The sequence below is a fragment of the Rhineura floridana genome, chromosome 1 (assembly GCF_030035675.1).
Source record: "Rhineura floridana isolate rRhiFlo1 chromosome 1, rRhiFlo1.hap2, whole genome shotgun sequence".
NCBI lineage: Eukaryota > Metazoa > Chordata > Lepidosauria > Squamata > Rhineuridae > Rhineura > Rhineura floridana.
The window spans coordinates 46,050,580-46,076,501 of record NC_084480.1 but is presented as its reverse complement, the minus strand read 5'-3'; the positions used below and the strand labels follow the sequence as shown (position 1 = coordinate 46,076,501).

General features: G+C 42.1%; 1 protein-coding gene across 2 annotated transcripts in view; it reads right to left on the bottom strand.

Annotated features, from left to right (window-relative positions):
• AP3B1 (adaptor related protein complex 3 subunit beta 1) overlaps positions 1-25,922 on the bottom strand; it is a 295,297-nt gene that overhangs the window by 69,818 nt on the left and 199,557 nt on the right. For both annotated transcript variants that reach the window (XM_061620123.1, XM_061620112.1), the window contains exon 23: positions 3,739-3,970. In XM_061620123.1, the coding sequence (XP_061476107.1) occupies positions 3,739-3,970 (232 nt within the window). The remainder of the gene's footprint in view (positions 1-3,738; positions 3,971-25,922) is intronic.

Below are 25,922 nucleotides of genomic sequence, written 5' to 3'. Positions count from 1 at the left end.
TGATCTCTGGTGCCTCTTCCCTTTATAAATCCAGCTTGGATGTCTGGCATTTCTCGCTCCATATATGGCAAGAGCCTTTGTTGTAGAATCTTGAGCATTACTTTACTTGCATGGGATACTAAGGCAATCATTCGAAAATTACTGCATTCCCTGGGATCCCCTTTCTTTGGAATTGGGATGTATATGGAAAGCTTCCAGTCTGTGGGCCATTGTTTAGTTTTCCATATTTCTTGACAGATTTAATCAAAATTTGGACTGATTCAGTCTCAGTAGCTTATAGCAACTCTATTGGTATGCCATCTATTCCTGGTGATTTGTTTCTTCCAAGTATTTTAAGAACAGCTTTCACATCACATTCTAAATTTCTGGTTCTTCATCGTATGGTTCCTCCGTGAATGAATCTGTCATCCTGACATCTCTTTTATAGAGTTCTTCAGTGTATTGCTTCCATCTTCCTTTTATTTCATCTCAGTCAGTCAGTGTGTTCCCCTGCTGATTATTCAACATCCCTACTCTTGGTTTAAATTTCCCTTTCATTTCTCTAAATCTTTTGGAATAGGGCTCTTGTTATTCCCATTTTGTTGCCCTCTTCTATTTCTATACAGTAACTATTGTAATAGTTCTCTTTGTCCCTACGTACTAGTTGCTGTATTGTTGCATTTAGGGTTCTGACTGTGTTTCTATCTCCTTTTGCTTTTGCTTTGTCCATAGTAAAAGACAGTGGAAAGAAATGGTGGCACAGCTACGCAATGAGGATGGCAAAATGACAATAGATGACAAAGAAAAGGCAGAAGTGCTCAATTCCTACTTTGACTCAGTCTTCTCCCAAAAAAGGGTCTATGACCCTCCCGAAGTAGAAGAGGCAGGATTGGAGCTTGAGATTGATAGACAAATGGTCAAGGAATACCTAATCACTTTGAATGAATTCAAATCTCCAGGGCCCGACAAACTGCATCCTAGAGTACTGAAGGAACTGGCTGACGAACTCTCAGGATCGCTGTCTATTATCTTTGCGAAATCATGGAGGACTGGTGAAGTGCCAGATGACTGGAGGAGAGCTAATGTTGTCCCTATCTTCAAAAAGGGTAAAAAGGAGGAACCGGGGAACTACAGACCAGTCAGCCTAACATCAATCCCTGGAAAAACTCAACTTCAGCAAAGCTTTTGACAAAGTGTCCCATGATATTCTGATTAGCAAGCTAGCTAAATGTGGGCTGGATGGAACAACTATCAGGTGGATCCACAGCTGGCTCCAGAATCGTACTCAAAGAGTGCTTATCAATGGTTCCTTCTCAAAGTGGGTCGAAGTAACGAGTGGGGTACCACAGGGCTCGGTCCTGGGCCCACTGCTCTTCAACATTTTTATTAACGACTTGGATGAGGAGGTACAGAGCATTCTTATCAAATTTGCAGATGATACAAAATTGGGGGGCATAGCTAATACCGTGGAAGACAGAAACAAAATTCACAGGGACCTTGATAGGCGGGAGCATTGGGCTGAAAACAACAGAATGAAATTCAACAGGGATAAATGCCAAGTTCTACACTTAGGAAAAAGAAACCAAACGCATCGTTATAAGATGGGGGATACTTGGCTCAGCAATACGACATATGAGAACGATCTTGGAATTGTCGTTGATCACAAGCTGAATATGAGCCAACAGGGTGATGTGGCTGCAAAAAAGGCAAATGCTATATTAGGCTGCATTAACAGAAGTATAGTTTCTAAATTATGGGAAGTACTAGTTCCCCTCTATTAGGTTAGGCCTCATTTTGAATACTGCATCCAGTTCTGGTCTCTGCACTTCAAGAAGGATGCAGACAAACTGGGTTCAGAGGAGGACAACATGGATGATCAGGGAACTGGAAACAAAGCCCTATGAGGAGAGACTGAAAGAACTGGGCATGTTTAGCCTGGAGAAGAGAAGACTGAAGGGGGATATGATAGCACTCTTCAAGTACATGAAAGCTTGTCATATAGAGGAGGGCCGGGATCTCTTTTCGATCGTTTCAGAGTGTAGGACACAGAATAATGGGCTCAAGTTGCAGGAAGCCAGATTTCGACTGGACAGAAAAGCTTCCTGTTAGAGCCATACGACAATGGAACCAATTACCTAGAGAGGTAGTGGGCTCTCCGACACTGGAGGCATTCAAGAGACAGCTGGAGAGCCATCTGTTGGGAATGCTTTGATTTGGATTCTTGCATTGAGCAGGGGGCTGGACTTGATAGCCTTATAGGCCCCTTCCAACTCTACTATTCTATGAGGTTTGCACCAAGACACAAACTCCCTTCCTGATTTGTTTCCTGCAGTCCTGCTCTGTGTTCCTTGACAGTGTAGTTACACATGTTGGAGCTCAGATCGCCCTCTTAGGTTTCGAATCCCACTCTTAAATTCACTTTCTCTCTTACAAATCAATCTGAAAAGGAGGTGTCTTGATTTGAGGTGGTCTCATGTTGTGTGTGTATTTCTTGCTGACACTCAGAAAAACTAGTTCTGCTTTCTAATGCTGTCTTTGAACAATGGGACTGTTCTGCTGGGCATGAGGGAAATCGGCCAAGAAATGAAGTAACATTTAATTCAGGGTCTTCATGTTCCTCCAAAAGTGCCAAAAGATGGTCCTTGATTCTTGTCCTCATTTCACAGTACTTAGGAAGGCACAACGAGTCAGAAAACGGGGTGTGGAGTGGGAAACGTGGTCCAGAATACTCCAGGGTCTTGCCACCTCTTCAACTCCAAATGAACAAAAGTGGGGATTAACCCGAACACTCGTAACTATGGATTTTTCTTGGGAATGCTTTGGTAGTCTGATGCAGCTTCCACTTCCTGAGCATTGATCCAGCTGTGCTTATTAGGATAGCCAAACACTTGGATATTATTCGGTACCCTTTTCCTTCAACAGAGGGTTTTTATCCTGACAATGCGATAGCAACTTTAATGGTTCACAGGTGGAGCCCAGTGGTAAGGTAATTGTGTCCTCGATAGGGTAAATTCTTTCATCTGTGTAAACTGGGACCTTCCACAGCACAAGGGTTGACTATGTATGCAAGCAACATGTTTCGCGGTTTTTTATGTTTCTTACAAACATTTCCCAACATAAAACCAACGTCATCTTACAATAACTGATTTTGAGTTTCAGTGTTTCAAGATAAACTATCATACAGAACAAAATTACAATGTATCATTTGTAATTCAGTAATATGAGAACATTTGTTAGAGGAGAGGAGAGGAGAGGAGAGAGAGGAGAGGAGAGGAGAGAGGGAGAGAGGGGGGGGAGAGAGAGAGGGAGGGAGAGAGGGAGAGGGGGAGGGAAAGAGGGAAAACAAAATACTTCCCCACCAGACCTATCTGCAGAGGAGCAAATGTGTGCACCAGGCTGATCACAGAAATATCACAGATACCAGTGGGACTGCGGACATAACTATGCACTGATTGTAAAATATTAAATAACTGTGAAGGTTATCTAGTTAAGCCACACATAGTTAAAAGATCTACCAATTCCTGGAATCAAAGGTTGGGGGGGGTTGCACCATCTAAGTCAGCCTTTCCCAACCGGTGTGCCTCCAGATGTTGTTGGACCACAACTCCCATCAGCCTCAGCCAGGCTGATGGGAGTTGTGGTCCAACAACATCTGGAGGCACACCGGTTGGGAAAGGCTGATCTAAGTCATAACTTTTTATTTCATGCTATAAATGCTGTAAAAGATGTTACATAGTTTCAAAATCATGCAATAATTACCTATTGGGTTAAAGATGTGCACTCTCATGCCAATAGGCAGCTTTCTTTCGCCTAGATGGATATTCTCTATCTTCTTGTCGGTGGTGTTAGTTAATGTTACTTGGACAGATACCATTTGATCATTATAAATGCATGGCTGTCTTGAAAAGTGATAATCAGCTGCTAATCCTTTTCCACTCATTCTGTGAAGGAGTTCATGAGTTCTTGTTGGCACAAAGACTGGAGCACTGACCTGTTACATAGGAAAAACTAAATGTTAATAAATACACACTACCTAGTTATTGTGTGAGAAAAAAAACTTGATGCAAAAATCAACATAACTTTCTATACACAGCTAGAACACCAGGATTAGCCTACATATTGCTTTCAAATAAAAACCTGTAAGAAGATATGATGCAGGAAATAAAGTCATTTGATAAGGTTAAAATCAACAAAGGAAAACAAAGGAAAGAATGGTGGTGGGCTATAGCTCAGTGGTATTCTTTATATGCACAAAGTCCAAACTTCAATTCTTGATATCTCCAGTTAAAAGTGAACTTATATAGTAGGATCAGGAAAGACCTCATGTGAGATCTTAGAAAGTCACTGCCAGTCAGAATAGACAATGCTGGGACAGATAGACCAATGAACTTTCTTGGCGTACATTTGACTACAAATGCTGCTTGACTCCTTTTGACTGATACAGTCCATTTTTCTACCAATGGAGGATTAAGATGCTCTCAGAAACCATGTCTATACTTATTGCTGCTGCAAGAGAAAGTGTACAAAGGAGCATAGGTGATGCAGGTGATGAGTAGTTTTAAAACAGTCAGTGGAATCTTATTTGTTTAAATCTACGTTCTTCCACTTGAGAAATGGTACTCTTTCGCCAATAGCATCGAAAATGCTACATATAGCAAGATTTTTGTAATAAGCAATTAAATTAAATGTGTTAATCTTTAGTGTACTGAGGTTACATTTAATCAATTTATTATCAGACTATTAATCAACAGACTTTTAAACTAACTAAAATAATCTTTGTGCATACATATATGTATGCGAATTTCTCAGAGATCTTCCGTTGCACATAGAAACAAGAATTTGCATAAGGCAATGGCTTCTTTCATGCAATCAACCCATACAATCTTGCATGGGGGGGGGAAACGGGAGAGAAGGGAATGAAGCTGCATCCAGGGAATCTGTTCAACCTGTAGAAGCTTGTTTTATGTTGCTATTTATGCCCAGTGCTCAAGTGAGAACTTGAACATTTGGGACCCACCTCTTTTGCTGGATTTTTACTGCTCTGTTCTGGCTAAACAGTTTTACAAGTTTTATCATTATAACTGTTTAGCCTGTTTTTAGATTTGTATATTATTTTGTTGTATCTTGTCTTGCAACCTTTTGGTGAAAGGTGGGTAAGAAATCTTATAAATATTCAACAAAAACATTCACACATCACGCTTCACAAGTCAAATTTCTTTTGCTGCCTACCCTCTATCAAACTAGTTATTACATGTTAGTACTGAAGTCAAGAAGTATTTTAAGCTGTCAGTTGTATGAAATAAAAAAATCATTATAGAGCATGACCTATACAACTGATGAAACTGAAAACAGCATCCAGTTAAGAGTGAATGGAATTGTTTTATGTTGACTGATTAATATATAAGTGTTGTAAACAAATTGAAATAAAGACCTCTCCTAAAGGGTTAACAGGCATTTAAGAATTGTACAATAAACCACTACAAATCCTACTGGCATATTTTTAAGAAAGTCATCTGTGTACTTGTAGACGTTTTATCATTTCTGCAGACACAACATTATTTCTAAAGGAAATCTGTGTGCATATAGATACAGGGAGAGAAACCACACATATTTTACTAGTTTATTACAGTAAGCAAATAAGCGTGGAATGAGAGTGCACATAACTGTCTACTTAGTGCTTACTGAAACATTTATAAGAGCTGTTATCTCCCTAATAACAGACCGACAGCGTGCAATTTTAGAAAGGAGAAAAGCTTCATATTTTCAACACTTCACTAAAAAGTAACTGAACAGTGTAAAATGAAAAATACTCTGTGCAGTTAGCTGGTAATGGACCATATTATCAACTAAAGTTAGATTTATATGATACTAATCACTAATCACTAATAGTTATTTTATGACATGGCATGTCTGCTTCTTGGGGGGCAGTTTTAAGATTAAAACTGTAAAACCTTTAAAGCCATTGCTTAAAGTGACTGAATATAGGTTTTCTTTGAAGAAAAAAAGAGGTATGTATAATTTCATATTGCTATTCTCTAAGATCCTCTTTCAAAATGTGCAACTCACCAGCCCAACCAGATACCAGTTCATGTGTTTAAATGTCAGGAAGTGGTCCCATAGGTCACTTGTTTTGGCTGCAAGTATCATGCAGTATTATAGCTTTCTGTGAGATAGTTGTATAAAACTTTTCCCCAATAACTCATGTCAGATTTGATTCACAAATTACTACACCAAAACTAAAATGTAGTGAACAGCTCTAGGTTTAAAAGAGCGCACAACGTTTATACCAGATCATTCACATTCTTACATGCTGAAACTAAGGACTGGTACTAAAGAACAGATATCTCTCTGCAGGAAGAAAAAACGTTGAGAGACTCAGTAAGTAAAACATCAGGAATGCCAACAGATGCAGGAACAACCCTGCACAACTAATGACCCACCAAACTCAATGCATTCCACCATCCATCCATAGCAGCCCACTAAGAGGCTGATAAACTTCCTGTTTGTAACTTTTTGCAGCCGCAAAAACACAAGATTGACATCATTTGGTCTGGCAGATCACAAAGTATTTCCCTATGGAAGATGTAACCAGTTGGCATTAAACCAATAAACAGCAGAATGATCATTAGATGTCACCCTAAATTTCAGGTTCTTCATAACTGTTTTTGTTATCAGACACCTAGTTCAATATGCTGATAATGAAAATTCTCATTATAAAAAAATCCCACCTCTACTTGAATCTATTTGGAATTAATTCAGATAATAAGATTAGGCAATCTATACTGCACTAAATGTAACTGTTCCCCTAAAATGTAGATATTACTATCCTTCTCATCCTCCATCTCCTTTTCGATTTTGATAGACATGCTTCCCAGTTCAATACCACTGTGGTAAGAAACTTTTATTGTTAGGATGCAACACATAAAACAAGACACTTGATATATATTTTGTTCAAGAAGCACCTATTCTCCACAGGAATAGGAAATCCTTTAAATTATGTTCTGTAACAGCGATGGACTGAATAATTTAATCTGTCTTCATAATTTACTTTTCAACTATCCTATCTAAGACATAATCCAAGAATGACCTACTGAGCTATGAGCTATTTCCTCTTACATATACTGCATGGCTATGCTCCAGTAACTCTGGAATATTTAAGAAGAGAAGGGGAAGTGGCATCAGATTAATTTACATTTTAAGGAAAGGAAGAAAAGTTTGTGGCATAAAGAAAGAGTTGCAACATGCAATAAAATCAAATGGAAAAATAGTAACAGTAACATTTTCCCTGCATTAATTTTTACTAATGGTATACTGCCAACAGATGCAGTTGCTGTTCAGAAATTGATAACAATGTAATTATAAATTACTAATACATAAATAAAAACAGCTTGGATCCAATGTGTTTCCTGCACAAGCAGAGACGTTCCCTTTCTTGCAGCGGGAGGGTATAGTTGATTTCCACTTATTTCCATGCTGGATTCCAGAAGGTCCTCCAAACCCTCAAGAGTAACTGTGTAGAAAGTATGCGAGGCTTGCCATGGAAAAGGGACAAGAAAGCATCTACATTTATCTGGATCCAAACCACTGCCAGGGACTGGATAAAAACCAGTACATGTCAGGCAATCTAACGTAGGTAACATACGACAGAAAATGATTAGGATTCACACCTGCAGTGCAGCAGCTTGAATGCTCATACGATACCAATAGACTGCAGCACAGGAGCAGTCCAAGCTCTGTCTTCAGGGAGATAAGAGACACTACCATAAAAACAGCAAGCCTCAAGAACATCCACCAGTACTAAGTATCAAAGGACACCATCACCCATATAAAGACTTTTGAATGTGAACAGCAGCAACAGGCATGGGAGGAAGATAAACATATTCTGCTGAACATATACTCTCAGAGAGATTGTTCAGGAACGCAACCCAATGGAAGTAGAAGATATAGACTACAATGAGTTGGCACTTGAAATACTAGCAGATGAAACCAACATTACAGAGAGACTGTTGACCCAGATGAACTTGCCACCTAGCAGGCTTCTGATGAACAAACATTAGCTTCACCTTCATTGGCTCTGATTACAAAGACATTCCTGATTTGGAGCATACCTACTCTGGAAAATTGCCCCAAGGTAATTTAATCTATTCCTAATCTAAACTAATTTTAGGGATGCTGAATGTCAGAGAATTTATAACTTACAGGTGCCTCTACAACACCTAAGACAGTGCTAGGAAGGCTATATGGAAAATGTGTATCCAGCCAAGTTGGAGCTGTCCCCTATGCATCTAAGGAAAACAAAGTTGTGAAGAAAATTATATCCACGACATGGGACCACTGCTACAGAAGGACAAGGTGCTAGTTTCAAATGGGGACAAAAGTAGCCCATCCTGAACTCACTCTGTCTCCACTCCAACGTCCCACCTCTTCTCACTGCAAGACTACAGGCTGCCATACTTTGAGTCCTGGAAGGATTGTAGAGTTACTCCACACCTTAAAGGTAGCCAGACCAAATCAACTGCTGCTTTCTAGAATAAGGACAGCAGATGCTCAGACCTAAAAGCTGGTTTTGCAGCTGTTGTGGAAACCATCATTTTGACAGAAGATGAAATAGAAGGGACTGCAGTCCAGGTTTGTGAAGGTGCCGACTGTTATGGTTGCCTTCAGCAACTGTTTCAGAGCCACAAACTCCTCCCTCTCCTCAGAAAGGAATCTCCTGGCCACATATAACCAAATATGCAGGGGCCCAGATTTTGCTGTGTCTTGCAGGTTAAAAAAATCATTGCCTTGGTCGTTACTGCATCCATGGGCAGCTAGCTGAATACTGAACTGTCCTGGGCCAGCCAAGAATGGAGATATTTTGGATTTAGACAAATAGGACTATATTAGTTTTTGAGGTACTTTTTGGATGTCTAGGGCAATGTTCAGCCAAGTGGCTGAGGTTATCATGGCAATACTACAGTGGCAGGATACCATGATGTGCAGAGCAGTGTCTATGAAGAAACTGGTGTTGACCCTCTACAACCTGACCTACAATGTTCGTAACCTGCTGCTGAGCATCAGCTTTAAGGTAGGAAAATCCACTACTTGTGAGATATCCCAAGGAGCTACATGCATTCAACAAACTGTACACCTCCAATATGATAAAAGTTGGGTAAGAAATGTATGGGGAGGAACCACGACAAAGCCATCTTCTGGAGCAGATAAACTTAAGTTCTCATCCTTATAGACCAGGCATTTGCCTTGCAACCCTGGCTGATGGCTTCCTACAAATCTCTATAGATAGGCATCAACAAGAATTATAACAGAGTAAGGCTGCCTGCAGAGAGACCCTTGTCTAAAAGCAGTGTAAAGGTCACTTTACACTTTGCTGGCTATGGAGGAAAACCAGGTGATTAACATGATTGTGGTATGCTGCATATTGCACAATAGCTTCAAAATGAGGAGGGACATCCTTTTGGAACAGCACTCAGACCTGTCCAGGCCAGGGGACTAGCTTGATGTAGTACCTATGGATGGAGAGCAGTGCACCAAACCTGTTCCATTCAATTGCTGGCAAGGGGATGCAGGGTGTCTTCAAACCAGGGCCATCCATGGTGCTATAGTCTAGTTCATTTTGGGACCAATATTCCCTCTTTCACCAAGGTTCAAGATACTACTGACTCAGACACTATCTGACACTATCCCTCCCGAACACTTTCCTTTTATTGTTGACATGAATTGCTGCATACTTACACCAGCTATTCTAATTTTGTAATCAATACAAGTATTATCATTTATTGGCTGCAGTATAGGTGGTTAGATGAGGGGTGATATGAGTAGCTGGTTCTGCTCCTTATAGTGAATACTGAGGATTCCAATTGTGTGCAGGAAATTTCTTCAGTTGGGTGAGTTTTGGATGTATTTCTGTTGCAAGAATAAAGGGATAAATTTCATTTCAACTTGGTCTTGGATATGAATGGTGAGTTCATCCTCTCCAGGAGAGAACTACAACAGGCTCTAAGTCTGGCTAGGTGTGGCCAATGGTCATGGATGATGAGAGGTGTAATCCACAACTTCTGAAGGACACCACATTGCCTGAAGGACACCCCTAGGCTAGAGTTTACAAAAGTTTATGCCATGATAAATTGGTTATCTTTGTTGTTTCAGATTAACACAGCTCCCACTCTGGTAATCAGTATAGGGTTAATATTTTAGACCAATTATCAGGATGACCTCACCCAGCAAGTTAATATGAATGTAAGACAGCATGGGGAACAAGATAAAGCACTGCATAATCCCACACACCAACAATAGGGTGGAGCAAAAGTCTTTCAGCATCACCTTCTAATCCTGAGCCACTAAAATATGGTACCTCCTAGCCCCATTGTAGTGAGGTGTCCCAGAAGGATACCATGGTCAATGGTATCAAAAAGCATGGAGAGCTCCAGGATAATAACTAGGACAGCATTCTCCCTGTCATCTCCTGGTGTAGATTGTCCACCAGAATGACCAAGTAAGTTTCAATCCCAAAACCAGGCTAGAAAGCACTCTGAAAAGGATTCAGGTTAGGGGGAGGGACCACAGCTCTATGATTCAGCATGTGCTTGGTATGCAGAAAGTTCCACTTGTACCCCCAACATCTCCAGGTAGGGCTGCAAATGTCCCTTGTTTGAAATCTTAGAGAGCTATTGCCACTCAAAATACCAAGCTAGATAGACCAAAGGTATAAGGAAGCTTCCTATGTTCAGATAATCAGGTTCCAAGAATACTCATACTCAGTTTCCACTACATGCTCAAACACGTTGTCCAAATAAGGCAAAATGGAAAGAGGCCAATAATTATATAGGTCAGTGGAGTCTGAAAACATTCTTTTTTGGTTTTTTTAGAAGGCGTCTCACAATGGCTTCTTTCAAAGCTAATGAGACCATAACTTCTCTCAAGAATACACAGACGGTTTCCACTTCCAGTCGTGCTCTGGCAGTTCTAATTAGTCAGGAAGGGCAAGAGGTATGTATACAAGTAGTAGGCTTGTGTCACCAACATTTTTTTTCACTTCAGGTTGCACAAACTATCCATAGAAAACTATAGTAACAACTATAGTGAGAGGTGCCAAGTGAGGTCTTCTTTTACCAACCCCAAATCCACTCACCTGACATTGAGGCCATTTCAACAGGGAAGAAAAGGGACATGACTAGGCTTGGTTTGCCAAATCTGGCCCTGCTCCCTATTTCAATAAATCAATCATAGCCTCCAAAGCACTGAGAATGAGAAAAAGGAATTCCCCCTACTAAGCAAGAAGTTCTGTTCCAGACTGCTGTTTTTAGAAGTGGGAGCAGGAGGAAGGGAAGTACAGGTAACATCTTGGCCATCACCTGTAATACCACTGAGAGTCACCCACTAGGGATAGCGGCAGGTTCAATCTAAGTACTCACTCCCAATGAAAATGCAACCAGTTACTTCTATGGAAAAAATAGAGGGGTGTGCACCCAGAGACTCATTGGGGAATGCCTGTCCCAGTGATTCCTCACTGTCTCCCAGACTGAAGCCTGTTTACTTTGTTCAATGGAATTGTACATGAGCCACTCTCTCTCTACAAAGCCCCACTCTCTAGTCAGTCTGGTCCCAATTTTTAGCCATCCACAATGTGTCAAAAGATGCGGGGGGGGGGAAGTGACAGACAGATAATTTTATATGACATGCCCTAGCTATACCATATTTTGCTTTGATTTTTTTTATTTACAGCCCACTCTCTGAATATTTTCAATCCCAGAGGAAGGAACAAATTAATACAGAGAAAAAGAGAAAAAACATATACAAAAGATATAAAACCATATAAACTAGTCAAGTAAACAAATGAACAGTTCTGTCATAAGGCAAACAAGCAAAGCAACCATGAAGACAAAAATTAAAATTTTCAGTTTAACCAAATACCTAGATAAAAAAATAAATACAGGACATTCAAACAGTTTAAACAACCAAAGGTAACCAATGTTTATATATGCCTACTAATCTATTTCTACAAATCAAGCAATATTGATCCTTTAAACCAGCCCTGCTTTTTAGTCAGTTTTAAACAATCGTGATTTCAAAGGGCATAACACAGGAAGAGGCTTTTTGTAAAACACAGCTTCACAATAAATCTGAAAAAGTTAGACTTTATTATCCATTTTGAACAACTGCATATATAAAAATTACTGAGATGTCAATTACCTTGTTAAATTTATTTGTAATCCTTCTAGTAATGAGCAAATAAAAAGGGGGGCTTTGCTTTATTTTTGCAATTATGAGCTTCACACGTCATGTATTTGGAAAATTAAGGAACTAAAATCAAAAGGTCTTCACTGAACTCACTCTCCATGTCAGACAATTCCTGTAATTTATTTTCATGCTTCAGTGATTAAATTATTTTGTTAAAATAGTGCATGTAGTTCTTAAAAGACCATATTTCAAGTACAAGAGTGAAATATGATTCACCACATTTCTCTGAAACGTTATGATTGATTTTTACAAGATGTAGCTGAAAGCTTTACATTGACATACTTCATAAAGCCAAATCCTCCAACTGCCCTGGAAATGTGAGGTGCAGTAATGCGAATGTGGCTTGTGCCAGTAGAGTGCTTTGAAATGAGTACTCCTCATGAATATTAAGCTATGTCATATGCCACAGATTTCTTTCGAAACAGTTGACTTCACAAAGTCTAGCTGTATGCCCTGGTTTTAAAAATATGCTTAAGTATTTTGCTGAATCAATCATTAACTTTCAAAGTTGTCCACTTGCAAATAACTTTTTTTAAAAAATCCGTATTATACATCCATGAGAGTCAGTCCACTTCCTGTGTAGCTTGGAATAATTTGGTAACATGTGCCTCTGAGCATATGGTGAGTGGTGGCAACACCGGCAATCAGCCCAAATAACAGAAACAAGACATGTCTTGTGTTGATCTTGTTTTGGCAGGAAGGAAGCAACAATATTAAAACAGTTGATAATAGTTCAGTCAGTCACTTTAAATATGTTTGATTTACTTTGCAATTTTAATGAAGTTTCCTACAGTAAATCATTTATTTTTGTTTCTCTTTCTGTGAATATGTGAAGTGCAGCAACACTTTGCAACACTAAAAAAAAAGCTCCAAAAACAATTGTGGAATAATGGCACTGACTGTTCTGCAGAATACATTCCAATGGACATGAAGAGTGTCTCAGTTTGCACAAGATAAAACAGTGGGAGGTGAAATATATTCTAGCAAAATTCTAGATGTGCTCTGTTTTTAATTGACCATGCCCACATTTCCTTAAGTGGAGTAGTTTAAGCATAGCAGGCTGAAAACATGCATCTTGGGTTGGCAAAGTTGTTTGTTCCACCAGCTAGAGTCATTGTTTAAGTAACAACATATTGTAATCAGTCTGATTTTACATCAAACTGCAGTTCCAGATTCAACTGTTAGTGCACTCAAAATAGAAATAGAGCATAACCTCCAGTATGAAACACAAAAAGCTCTCTTCACCATCATATGACACTTTGAAATTAATAAAATTAAATTTGACACAGATTTCTAGGATGAATAATGAGAGAAATATAATTCTAGGTTTCTGTAGAAACAGTAGTAACAGAGAAAAGAAGCAAAGTAAGAAGAACACCAACAAACATACAAAAATGTAATTTTCCATCTTTGGAGATGGCAGGCATTGCCACCACTCACCATATGCTCAGAGGCACATGTTACCAAATTCTTCCAAGCTACACAGCAAGTGGATTGGACTGTGAAAGACCAAACCAAATTGTGTTTGCATTTTGACAAATTTATAAGGAAGTACAATATCTCCGAGAGATCAGGTCCTGCTCCCCTGGTGCATTCACTATAGCTGCTAAATTTCCCTGCTTCTTAAAGTTTGATAGAAATATCTGTGGGCGATAGGTACATTCTTAAACCACAATGTTTTTGCCTATTAGTGAATCTGATTTTGTTGAAAGGAAAAGCAATACAGAAATTAAATATGTTTAACTCTTTCAAAAACAACTTTATTTTAAATTATTTGTTATCCCATTTTTCAACTATAAGGTCTCCAACAGAAATAAACCTACAATTACACAATGATTATTAAAGCAAGATACAATTAAGTTTGAATCTACATATCACTACCTGATTGAGAGAAAAAAGCAAAAGTTTTAACCTGGCACCTAAATGCTAATATTATAGGGACCTGGCAAATTGTCCTGAGGAAGGACTTCCAAAGCTACCACAGAGAAGGTGCTATCCCTAGGAGTGAACAAGTTAACCTCCAAAAGGTGGTTAGAGGAGGCCTCCACAGTAGATCTTATCAAACAGGTTCATATGGAAAGCATATAGTATGAGTGCTTCTGTAGCTCTGATGGTGCAATAAGAACAACATTTGATCTCCATAGGAGCCTACTCGTGTCCTCAGACATCATACTGTTATGAGCATGGGGGTTGGGATGGATGATTCCTGTGGGTCCCCTTTCCAGCCTCTGATTTGGAATCCTGTGCCTTGGAATGAGGAACTCTCTGATGGCCAAATGAGTCTTTTGTTAATAAGATAATGGGCCGATCAGTTGCCTAGCAACGGTGAATGGGCCAGGGAGACCCTTTTGTCATTGAAACTCTTCAGGAAAGCATTCCCCCCTCCTGGAGCGGAGCAGAGGCTTTGTCCTGTTCAGAGCGGGATTCACGAGGCTGAGACGCAGGTGCAATCAAATCTTATTAGAGTAATGGATACATCAAAAGTGGTACGCTTCATAGAAATCTCTAAGCTAGCTCACTAGAAGTCCCTAATTGCACTCTAGACATGCTCTGCAACGTGTGAAGAAAGTTGACTCAGCAACTCTACCCAGAGAGCTGCAGTCTTAAGTAGGGAAAGTTTTAGATCGTAATCTCTGGCTCCTTCGCAAGTCCTGCCTCTGTCCTGTCCGCTTCTTGAGGCGTCAAGAGCAGGGTGACGGGGTGTGTGCTTCCAATGGCTCGTCCAAAAGAACCATCTCCTTAGCAACCAGCTAGAGGTCAGGGGTAGAGACGCGCTTGAGGCATCCCGATAACCGCTTGGTAAAGGGGGAGTCAACACCCCCTCTGGAACGGCTCCTCCAACCTGTCTGGGGGCGGCGCGCTCTCCGCTTCCGAGATCGCGCCATCCGTGGGGACTGGCCCAGAGTCAAACTCACTCCCCCTCCCAAGGTCTTGCTCAGACTCAACAATCCCTTGGTCTTCTGTGCCTTCTGACAGCTGGGAAACCTGGAACTCATGTCTCCCCCCTCCCTGGCCCTCGTGGGGAAGCAGAGGCTCAACAGGCTTGTAGTTTGAGTTGTGTCTACAGAATTGATGGGAACTGGAAGGCAGGCAGAGAGACTGGCTCTCTGCACCATGGCCTTTGGGGTGCCTCCTGCAACCCAGATGGAAAAGCTGGATAGTGGACTGCTGTCAGGCCCAGGATGGGACTCAGGAATCAGACTCGTGGTTGAAAGCAATTCAGTTTTTATTAAGGTAATATCCAAACAGAGACTGCGCCTTCTCATGAAGCAACACAGTTACAGGTCCTGCGACTTAGAAAGAGAGTTGACAGAGCAAGGAACTGCTTTCCCGCCTGTCTCTTAAGAAGGGGGCAAACGGGCGCGAAGCCTTTCACTCCTCCTTAACGGACCCTCAGTCACCGCCCTCCTTCCCCCCCTCCTCTCTTGTCTTTTCAACTGTCTTTGAGTACGTGGCGAAGGGGGAAGTATGGGCCCCTCCTCTTCTGAAGTCTCCGACTCCGGTATGGGGAAAAGGGGGGGGCAGTTTTAAAACTGTCTTGCGGCTTTTCTGTCTCGGGCAGCCCTCCCTCTTCCCCCGCCTGTTCTGAGCTTCGGAGCAGAGGAGGCGTGGGAACTTCAAGGGAAGACTCTGAAGCTGTAAAGCCTTCAAGGTCCCCGTTGCTAGGTAACCCTATCTCTGGAATTTCCTCTGCTTCGTCTTCGCTCCACTCTGACGATGAGACACCCTCCCTTCTCTCCGGTTCTTCTGAATCCAGTTCTGCTGAATCCCCGGGACCCCAACCCTGCCCCTGGACATCATCCCCTCTCCCAGGCTGAGCCCCCCCCCGACTGGCTTGGGGCGATGGGGAAAACGTTGGTGAAAAAGTTTTACCAAATCTGGAGCGTGCACGTCAGTTTCAGCTTCCCAAGATCTGCTGACCCATAGCCCTTCCTGTAAATTAAATACTGCAATTTGTTGTGCCTTATTCTGGAGTCCAGGATTTCCTCAACTTCAAACTCAGTCTGCTCATTTATCAGAAGCGGAGCCCCTGGAGGCTCCTCTGGCCGTAACTCACTGGGAGGGGCTGCTTTCGTTAGCAGTGATCGATGAAACACAGAGTGCATTTTAAACGGGTCTGGTAACTTCAGTCAGTACGCCACGGGATTGATTTGAGCCTCTATTTCAAAGGGCCCCACCCTCTTGTCTTGTAATTTCCTACATTTGCCTGGCATCTGAAGGAAACGGGTGGACAGCCATACCTGGTCTCCTGGTTGGAGGGGGGGGGCTCTCTCCTGTGCAGATCAGCAACTCTCTTGTACTCCGTCTTGGCTTCGTTCAGCTGCTGTTTCAACGTCTGTTGCGCAGCCTGTAATTCCTTCAGAAAGTCTCCTGCAGCGGGCACCAACACCCCTTCTGAGCTGCTTGGGAAGGCTTTAGGATGAAATCCATAATTAGTGAAGAACGGGGTTTGCTTAGTGCTGGAGTGTAAGGAGTTGTTATAGGCAAACTCTGCAAAATGTAAATATGACACCCAGTCAGTCTGTTGGTAGGACACATAACAACGTAAATATCTTTCCAAAACAGCGTTCAGTCGTTCCGTCTGACCGTCTGTCTGGGGATGATGAGCTGAAGAGAGTTTTAGCTCCGTCTGCAGCTGTTTCCACATTGCTCTCCAAAACTTAGCTGTGAACTGAGTTCCTCGATCCGAGACTAGACTGTTTGGCAATCCGTGCAATCGGTAGATTTCCTTGATGAATAACTTGGCTGTCTCTTTTGCCTCTAAGGCCCCTGAACAAGGAAGAAAATGCGCCATTTTGGTGAGTAAATCTACCACTACTAGGATGGCCGTCATTCCTTGTGACTTTGGTAGATCAGTTATAAAATCCATGGAAAGGTCCTTCCAGGGTTCGTTTGGGACAGGTAGCGGTTGTAACAGCCCTGCTGGCTTTCCTGTTTGTGTTTTCGCTCGCATACAGACAGAACAGGATTTTATGACTTCCGGGAAGGGTGACTTAGCCTGTGCCTGCTTTTGAGACGGGCTCCTGCCTCAAAAGAAGCTTATTCAGATATATCAGTCAGTTTTTTCTTTTTTTTTTGACTGATTAAACTTCTCCCGGGTAGGGAGAAACGAAGAGATTAACCTCAAAGCCTATTTTTGTTGGGACGACCAGATCTCATTAATTTATGGGACGAGGTCCAGCCGACGAAGGTGGGACGGATTTTCAACAGCAAGCTCTATCTGTTAAAGCGAACGTTCATCTTATCTTCTAAGAGAGAACGCACTAACAGGCAAGCACCCTTCTTTCTATATTTTTCTTTTACTTGACTTAAATTGTTGCTGTTTAAAAGAGATTTGCCAGATTGATCGGTTTTTGACATCTCACTGGGGAGCCGTAACTTCTCTCTGCTACGCACTAATTAATAGCTTATCTCTGTTTTTGTTGCAAAAAGCTGTCCTGGATTTGCATTCTAAAGATACACACAGAAGAGGGATTTCTATTCCAGATTTTTATTTTGAAAAATATTATACTGTTTTGAGACTACTCTCTTTTTGGTCTATTTTATTTTGACGAATCTGTTTCTTGACGATTGCCATTAATTGCTTCGATCCTGGGAACTGCATTTTGTTTACTTAACTATTGGAGAGATAAGGCTGTCTGCTCTGTTTATACTGTGATGTCACCAAGTTTGGAGTATTAACCCAATTGTTGCTGAAATAAGAAGTGGTTTTCCTATATTTTTCTTTTAAAATGGCAATTAAGAAAGTGGCTGAGAATCTGGAAATAACTATGTTTCAGAGAATAATGAATGAGATTGAGATAACGAAAATTGAATTGAGTAAAATGAAGCAGGAGATTAAAGATATAAGGGTCCCTGTGAGAGAGGTGACCCTGGAAGGGGTCCCTGTGAGAGAGGAGACCCCGGAGATTGGAATAGGGGTCCCTGTGAGAGAGGAGACCCTGGAGACTGGAATAGGGGTCCCTGTGAGAGAGGAGATCCCGGAGATTGGAACAAACGTGGAACAGGAACAAGATTTGGAGTCTATGGACTTTAGAAATAAAATCTATTGTTTGGAACTCAATGTTATCTCTGAAGAAATTAATGAAGATTCTAGAGATAAAGTTATCAATGGCATGGATTATCTTCTGGACTGGAATGATGTGATGGAGCCCAATATAGAGAAAATCTATGGAATTAACTGCAGCCATGTGACAATGGAAAAACTTTTAAGAGATGACCCAGTGTATTTTGAAAAAAAGAACAGAGATATGATTTTACAGCAGTATTTCAGCAACTTATTCAGAATGGATGGCAAGAAAATATTTGGGATAGAGGTAATTCCCATCAGACTCTTATTATATGACTATGGCTTTGACAGCAAGATTATTATGGAATACTGATAATGGAAGATTGGATATTGAAATTACTGGACTTAACAAGACTACTGAAGATGGAAGATGGAAAATGGAACTAATAGAGATAATAGAACAATGGCTACTGAAATTACTGAACCTAACAGATTCTGATGTGATGGATTAATTGAAATGTTTATTTTGACTATGGTTATGACAATAAGATTATCATAATTAGTAATGAGATGGATTAATCGATATGCTTATCTGGAAAAAAAAATTGATAGATATATTTCTTAAAGAATTGAAACCTCTCTTTGACTTTTTGTGGAAAGAATAAAGTAATGTTTATGAGATTTGATGATTAAGTAAGATAACTACTGGAGGAAAGTGATTTTATAATATGACTTAAGAGACAGAATTGCTATATATTATAGACTTATAACTGATTTGATCTTTGACAAATGGGAAGTCAATATTTTACTCTTTATTTTTTATTTTTGTTTTTTTTTTTTTCTTCTTTTCTTTTTTTCTTTTTGTTTAACTATTTTTGATTTTGTTTTTTGTCTTTGAATGTTTTATGATTTTGTCTTGTATGTTTTATGAAAATCTGAATAAAAATTATTGAAAAAAAAAAAAAAAAAAAAAAAAAAAAAAACAGGATTTTACGTAGTCTTCAATATCCCGATGCATTTTAGGCCACCAAAAGTCCTTGGCCACGTTCTGAATGGTTTTGTAAATGCCAAAGTGCCCCACGGTGATGGAGTCATGGCATTGACGTAGGACTCTGAGTCTTAATTCCCCTTCTGGCACATACCTGGCTGCTTTAAACCATAACAGTCCATCCCGCCAGTGGAAACTTACTTCAGGGTCTTGATCCTGTCCCGCCTCCTGAATATATCGTTGCATGCCTGCGTCTTCCTGTTGGGCCCTTTTGAGTTCTTCTTCCCATGAAGGCTGACATGATCCCAACGTTAATTTCTCTGGTGGGATCACGTACTGAGGCTGGTCCTCGGACTCGCTTCCTTTGAATTGTGGCTGTCTGGATAAGGCATCTGTGTCATGGCCCCGTCAGAGGACTCCTCAGATGAGGACGACTCGGGAGTAACAGCAGCAGACCCAGGAGCAGCAGGAGACACGGAGGAGCCTCCTGAGAATCCAGCTCCTTCTGCCCCTCAGCTGCAGAGCACCCCAGGGACAGCAGAGGCCCTGCAGCCAGACACAGACAGTGAACACGATACTCCCCCCTCACCTGCAGAACGTAGACAGCAGAAGGTCAGGCAGAAGAGAGGCAGGCCTGTCTCCTTAAGGCCCAAACACTGAGGGCTCACACCTGCTGTCCATCCTGCTCTTTATAAGGCACACCTTGGCTGCAGCTTGTTGCTGACTGCAACGTCAGGCGTAGCTTTGTGTAGACCTAGTTTCCCTGCAGCATCTCTTTGACTGACCTCCTTGGCAATTGATCCTGGACCTCCCCTGACCTCGCTTCTGGACTTCTGACTCGGCAAGTATGCTTCGGATAGGCCTGGCAGATTTACAACCCGACTGCTGGCTAAGGACTTTCCTTCCCTGCCAAAGACCCAGGAATTTCCAGCCCCCCCTGACACTGCTGATGCAGTGTAGAGCTGACAATCTGCTCTCTGGTTTTTGGCTTGGGCATGATAAGTAATCTTGAAGTTGAACCTAGTGAAGAACTGGGACCATCTTATCTGTCTCTGCTTCAGCTTTCTGGCTGTTTGTAGGCTTTCTAGGTTCTTGTGGTCGGAGCGCACTTCTATCTGATGAGAGGCCCCCTCCAAATATTGTCTCCAGTTCTCAAAAGAATCCTTGATGGCTAGTAGTTCCTTCTCCCATACTGTATAGTTCTTCTCTGCAGGCTTTAACTTTCTAGAGAAGTATGCGCAGGGGTGCAGTTCCTTCCCTTCTTGGTCTAATTGAAGAAGGACCCCCCCCCGATGGCAAAATCCGAAGCATCTGCTTCCACAACAAAAGGGCGGGTTGGATTGGCAAAACGCAGAATGGGCTCAGTAGCGAATCTTCTTTTCAGCTCCTCAAAGGCGTTTGTAGCATTCTCTGTCCATTGAAATTTCTTCTTTCCCCTTAAACAGTCAGTCAGAGGAGCTGTTAATTTGGAAAACCCTGGGATGAACTTTCTGTAATAATTGGCAAACCCTAGAAAACATTGTACATCCTTTTTGGTAACAGGTTGGCCCCAGTCCAATATACAACTCACTTTCCCTGGGTCCATCTCCACTCCCCCCGCTGAGATTCGGTACCCAAGGAAGTCCAAAGACTGGAGGTCAAATCCACATTTCTCTAGCTTAGCATACAGATGATTCTCTCTCAGTCTCTTCAACACAGTTTTCACATGCTGATCATGATCTTCTTGATTCTTTGAGAACACCAGGATATCATCTAAGTAACAAATTACATACGTGTCCAACAGGTCTCTAAACACGTCGTTCATGAACTTTTGGAACACGCCTGGGCTCCCCGAAAGTCCGAACGGCATGACCAAATATTCAAACTGTCCGTAAGAAGTCAGAAATCCTGTTTTCCATTCATGTCCCTCCTTCATCCTGATCAGATTGTACGCTCCTCTTAAGTCTAGCTTCGTGAAGATTTTTGCTGAGCGCAGTCGGTCTAGTAGCTCTGAAATCAGGGGCAGTGGGTAACTGTTAGGGATGGTGATCTGATTCAATGCACGGTAGTCATTACAAGGCCTGAGCTCCCCCCCTTCTTCTTCACAAACAACAGGGGCGCTCCAGCGGGGGACTGTGAGGGACGTATGAATCCTCGCTTCAGGTTCTTTTCCAGAAATTCCTTCAATCGAGATCAATCGCACAGTTGTAAGGGCGGTGGGGGGGTAAAGTTTCTGCCTCTTTTTCATCGAATACATCTTTGAATTCCTTGTGCTTCAAGGGGAGGATCACTTGCTCGATCTCTTGCACCGCCCCCGCTAAGGTGTTCTTGATTCCTTCTGGTTGACAGTTTTCCTGACAATACTGGGAAGTGAACCACACCACCGCCTCCTTCCAACTTATTTTGGGTTCGTGCTTGGCTAGCCAGGGCATTCCCAGAATCACCTCAAAGTTCGAGAGATCTGACACGTACAGCGAAATGAACTCTTCATGCCCAGGAATTTGAAGTTTCAATGTCTCTGTGGCTTGTGTCACTCCTCCTGACTTCAGGGGTCTCCCATCGATGGTCTCCACAGATAGGGGAGCATCCAGTTTCCACCTAGAAATTCCATAACGCTTGGCTAACTTTGCATCAATAAAATTTGTGGAGGCCCCACTGTCAATTAGTGCAGTAGAATTAAACACCACTCCTTGGGAAGTTGTAATCCAAACAGGTAGGACCAACACTCCTTTAGAGGGAGGTTGGATCATTGGAGGGCCTTTATACAACGCTGCCCCCAGTCCACCGGCCTGCACATGAACTGGGTATTTTAGTTTCCCGATGGCTCTGCTTTCCCCCCTTTCAGTCCACAGTCGAACAATAAAAGCATAGACGTTCTCGACGTCGTCTCTCCTTTTCTTCTTCTGACAGTCTCAGCCTAGCCCCTCCCTGTCCCTCGGTTGCATTACCTGCCGTTCCTGAAGTGGAAAGGGCCTTGCTGCGAGATGCCGAGGCTGAATATCTCGGGATCTCCTGTTTCTTTTCCAGGCGCCTTCCTTCCAGCCGGTGATCAATCTGCAGGCACAGCCGGATTAGCCCTGGCAGGTCAGTGGGGGGTGGTGGTCCTGGCCAGCTCATCCAGGATTTCAGCATTTTGTCCACTCCGGTACATAAACATCAAGGCTGCATCATTATAACCAGTTTCCTGGGACAAAATTTTAAAAGCATTAGTGTACTCGGAAACAGTCCCTTTTGCTTGTTTCAGAGCGCCTAGCTGCCGCGCTACTGTTTCAGCTCTTTGCGGGTCTTGAAACATCTCAGTCATTTCTTGTATAAATCCTCTGTATCTTCCTAGGAGGGCATCCTTTCTCACCAGATACAGAGTCACCCATTTTGCAGCTTCTCCCTCCAGGAGGCTGATCACGAAAGCCACTTTAGCCCCATCACCCGGAAATTCTGCATTCCTGACATCCAAGTATAACTCACACTGAGCCGCAAAAGTTGTCAACTGATCACTCTGCCCCGCATACTTTGGGGGTAATCCAATGGGAACCTTTACTGCAGCGGCTGGAGGGGCTGCCCGCATCCGATCGATCGTGGCGTTCAAGGCCTGATTATCCATTTTCAGCGCCTTGACTGCTGCCAGCAAGGTTTGAACGTCCGTCTGCAAATCAGCCACATTAGTCCTCAAAAGTCTCACTTCTTCCGTCTCAGAAGTGGGATTCGTTCCCCCCTCCGCTCCCTTTGACATCTTGTCACGGTCAAGTGGAGAGAGCGTTGAGGGTGATTTAGGTGGCTCTGTCAAGCTGTCAGGCCCAGGATGGGACTCAGGAATCAGACTCGTGGTTGAAAGCAATTCAGTTTTTATTAAGGTAATATCCAAACAGAGACTGCGCCTTCTCATGAAGCAACACAGAGTTACAGGTCCTGCGACTTAGAAAGAGAGTTGACAGAGCAAGGAACTGCTTTCCCGCCTGTCTCTTAAGAAGGGGGCAAACGGGCGCGAAGCCTTTCACTCCTCCTTAACGGACCCTCAGTCACCGCCCTCCTTCCCCCCCTCCTCTCTTGTCTTTTCAACTGTCTTTGAGTACGTGGCGACGGGGGAAGTACGGACCCCTCCTCTTCTGAAGTCTCCGACTCCGGTATGGGGGAAAGGGGGGGCAGTTTTAAAACTGTCTTGCGGCTTTTCTGTCTCGGGCAGCCCTCCCTCTTCCCCCGCCTGTTCTGAGCTTCGGAGCAGAGGAGCCGTGGGAACTTCAAGGGAAGACTCTGAAGCTGTAAAGCCTTCAAGGTCCCCGTTGCTAGGTAACCCTATCTCTGGAATTTCCTCTGCTTCGTCTTCGCTCCACTCTGACGATGAGACCCCCTCCCTTCTCTCTGGTTCTTCTGAATCCAGTTCTGCTGAATCCCCGGGACCCCAACCCTGCCCCTGGACAACTGCTGATGCATTGAACCCCTCCATCCTTGAGCTCACGTTGGAATGTGTGTAAATAAACAAACCATATTTCATAAAGACACCGCAGTCTCCGCTGACCTTCTTCCCAAAGGAAACCAAACCCTGGAGGAGTGCAGGGACCCCAGAAATCTCACCACTCGGAGATTGGGGGAGGCGCGCAACAATACATACTTTCACCCCAGCCCTAGGTTTCTGTAAGTGCCTGACAACACTCCCTATACACTACACATTATGGACAGGTGTCATTACACATACCATGCAGGGATATTAGTTGCAGTCTATGAAAAATGAAAGATTAATGAACTGTCCCAAACTTAAATATATATGAATATAGAGGGCTTTTTTTCAAAAAGACTGGTAGTTGTCACTCATTTTATCATACACATTTAGAAAGAAGAACAAGAGAAAGGGAAAGTGATAAAGTAAGGAACAGCAAATGAGAGGCAACACTTGTTTATTCAGGACTTTAAAATATTTTACGCATGAAAATAAGTCATAACAGCAAGCACAGAGACATTTGCTTCCTGTTGTAGTATAGTGTTAACAGAATACCCCTCGAAGGACAAGAGGGAATTAGCATATAAATTCCCAACCTACATACTACTACATATAATGAATTTATTCTTTTCCCCTCCCCCTGCCCCCTCCCACTCCCTCTCCCAGCTTGACAGACTTTCCTAATTCTTTGTTGAGAACTCTGAAGATGGAGTTTAAGTAACAGAGACCAGCATCTTCTGTGGCACCTGAGTCTATTTTTGCTTTTCGGGGGTAATTAAAATTGGTTTCAGACAAGGGAAAAGAGGTTGCATTTCCAAAGAGTGATTTCAGACATGGTAAAGATGCTGGTGGGACAGAAAATACAAGTGCATTGTAAATCTGTTTTATATGAAGTTACCCACCATGTAAGAATATTTTCTGGCTTTTCTTTTAAAGGTGTAACAAGGATTGGAACAAGTTCTTAATCATGTTTACATAGCTTCGGTATTCCACACAAGGTATTACCTAAGGTGGGCCCCTAGCAAGTACCCACAAATTGTAAGTAGCGCTGTATTCATCAGCCTAAGTATCAGTCGGAGGGGAAGGCTATCTGTGTGGACAAGTAAACCTCAACGTCAAGCAATAATTGGAAAGTAACAGCCTGAGCTGGAATAAGGTGACTGTACCCAAGGCAAAGAGATCCTGAATAACGTCTAGAGAAATCTGCACCATGCACACCACCCTTACTAATCCTACATTTGGAGCTCACACCAAGGAAAAACCCTTTTACTGGTAGAAGGCTGTTAATTTCTGTAAAACGGAATCTTTCCACCCTAATCAAACATGCTGTGCCTAACTCCCTTTCCAGGATCTTTAGGTGCCAAGCAAAGACCTTCCTTTTCACTCAGGCCTTTGGCCCCTGATGTGTGCTGTCTTAGTTTTCCTTTTTGTTTGAGTTTTGCGTTTTTATACTGTGTTTTTAGATCTGTTTTATACTGTTTTTAAATCTGTTGTAAGTCACCTAGAGACTGTTGGGCATGAGGCGACTAATAAATGAAATTATTGATGATGATGCTGCTGCAAGGAAAATGAGGCGACATTTACTGGCAGTCCCAGGAGTCAAGAAATAAAGTTTGGACAAAAAAGATAAATATCCTGATTTGTGTATTGATTTTATAATAAACATTTATGTAAAATGTTTTGTTCAACAACCATTAGAATATTTTATGAGCATACATTGCATGTGTTATGAAAGCTTTGGGAACAACAGTGATTGCCATGTCTTTTGAGTTATACCAGCTTGCTATCCTTTGCAAAACTGCAATTATAAATAAATAAATAAATAAACAATTTTAAGTGGTCAGTTCAAAATCAGCACATTTTGGGCTGTAAATTTCCAAAGCAATGTACTCACCTAGCAGAGTATGCACTACACTGCTTTAAAAAGTAAAGGTAGCCATGTTGGTCCAAAATCCACAGTTGGGCAACACCTTTATTGGGACCACCAAAATGTCACAAAAGTATGGCAAGCTTTCAAGTTTCTTAAACTGCTTTTAAAAACACTCACAAACCACAATGATTTGAGTGTTCATTTCTTAAACATTTGGAGGGAAACCCCTCAATCAGAGTGCAGTTAGTTTGCTGTGGAAGAAGAGGCTGGGTACTAGTTTTTGCTCTTTTCAGACAAGACAGAGGGTAAACATTTGCATAATATGTTATACATGAAATTATAAATAGTGCATCAGGGAAGCATCATCATCATCATTTATTACCCATCCTTTACCCAAAGGTCCCAGGGGGGTTACAACAATTTTTTA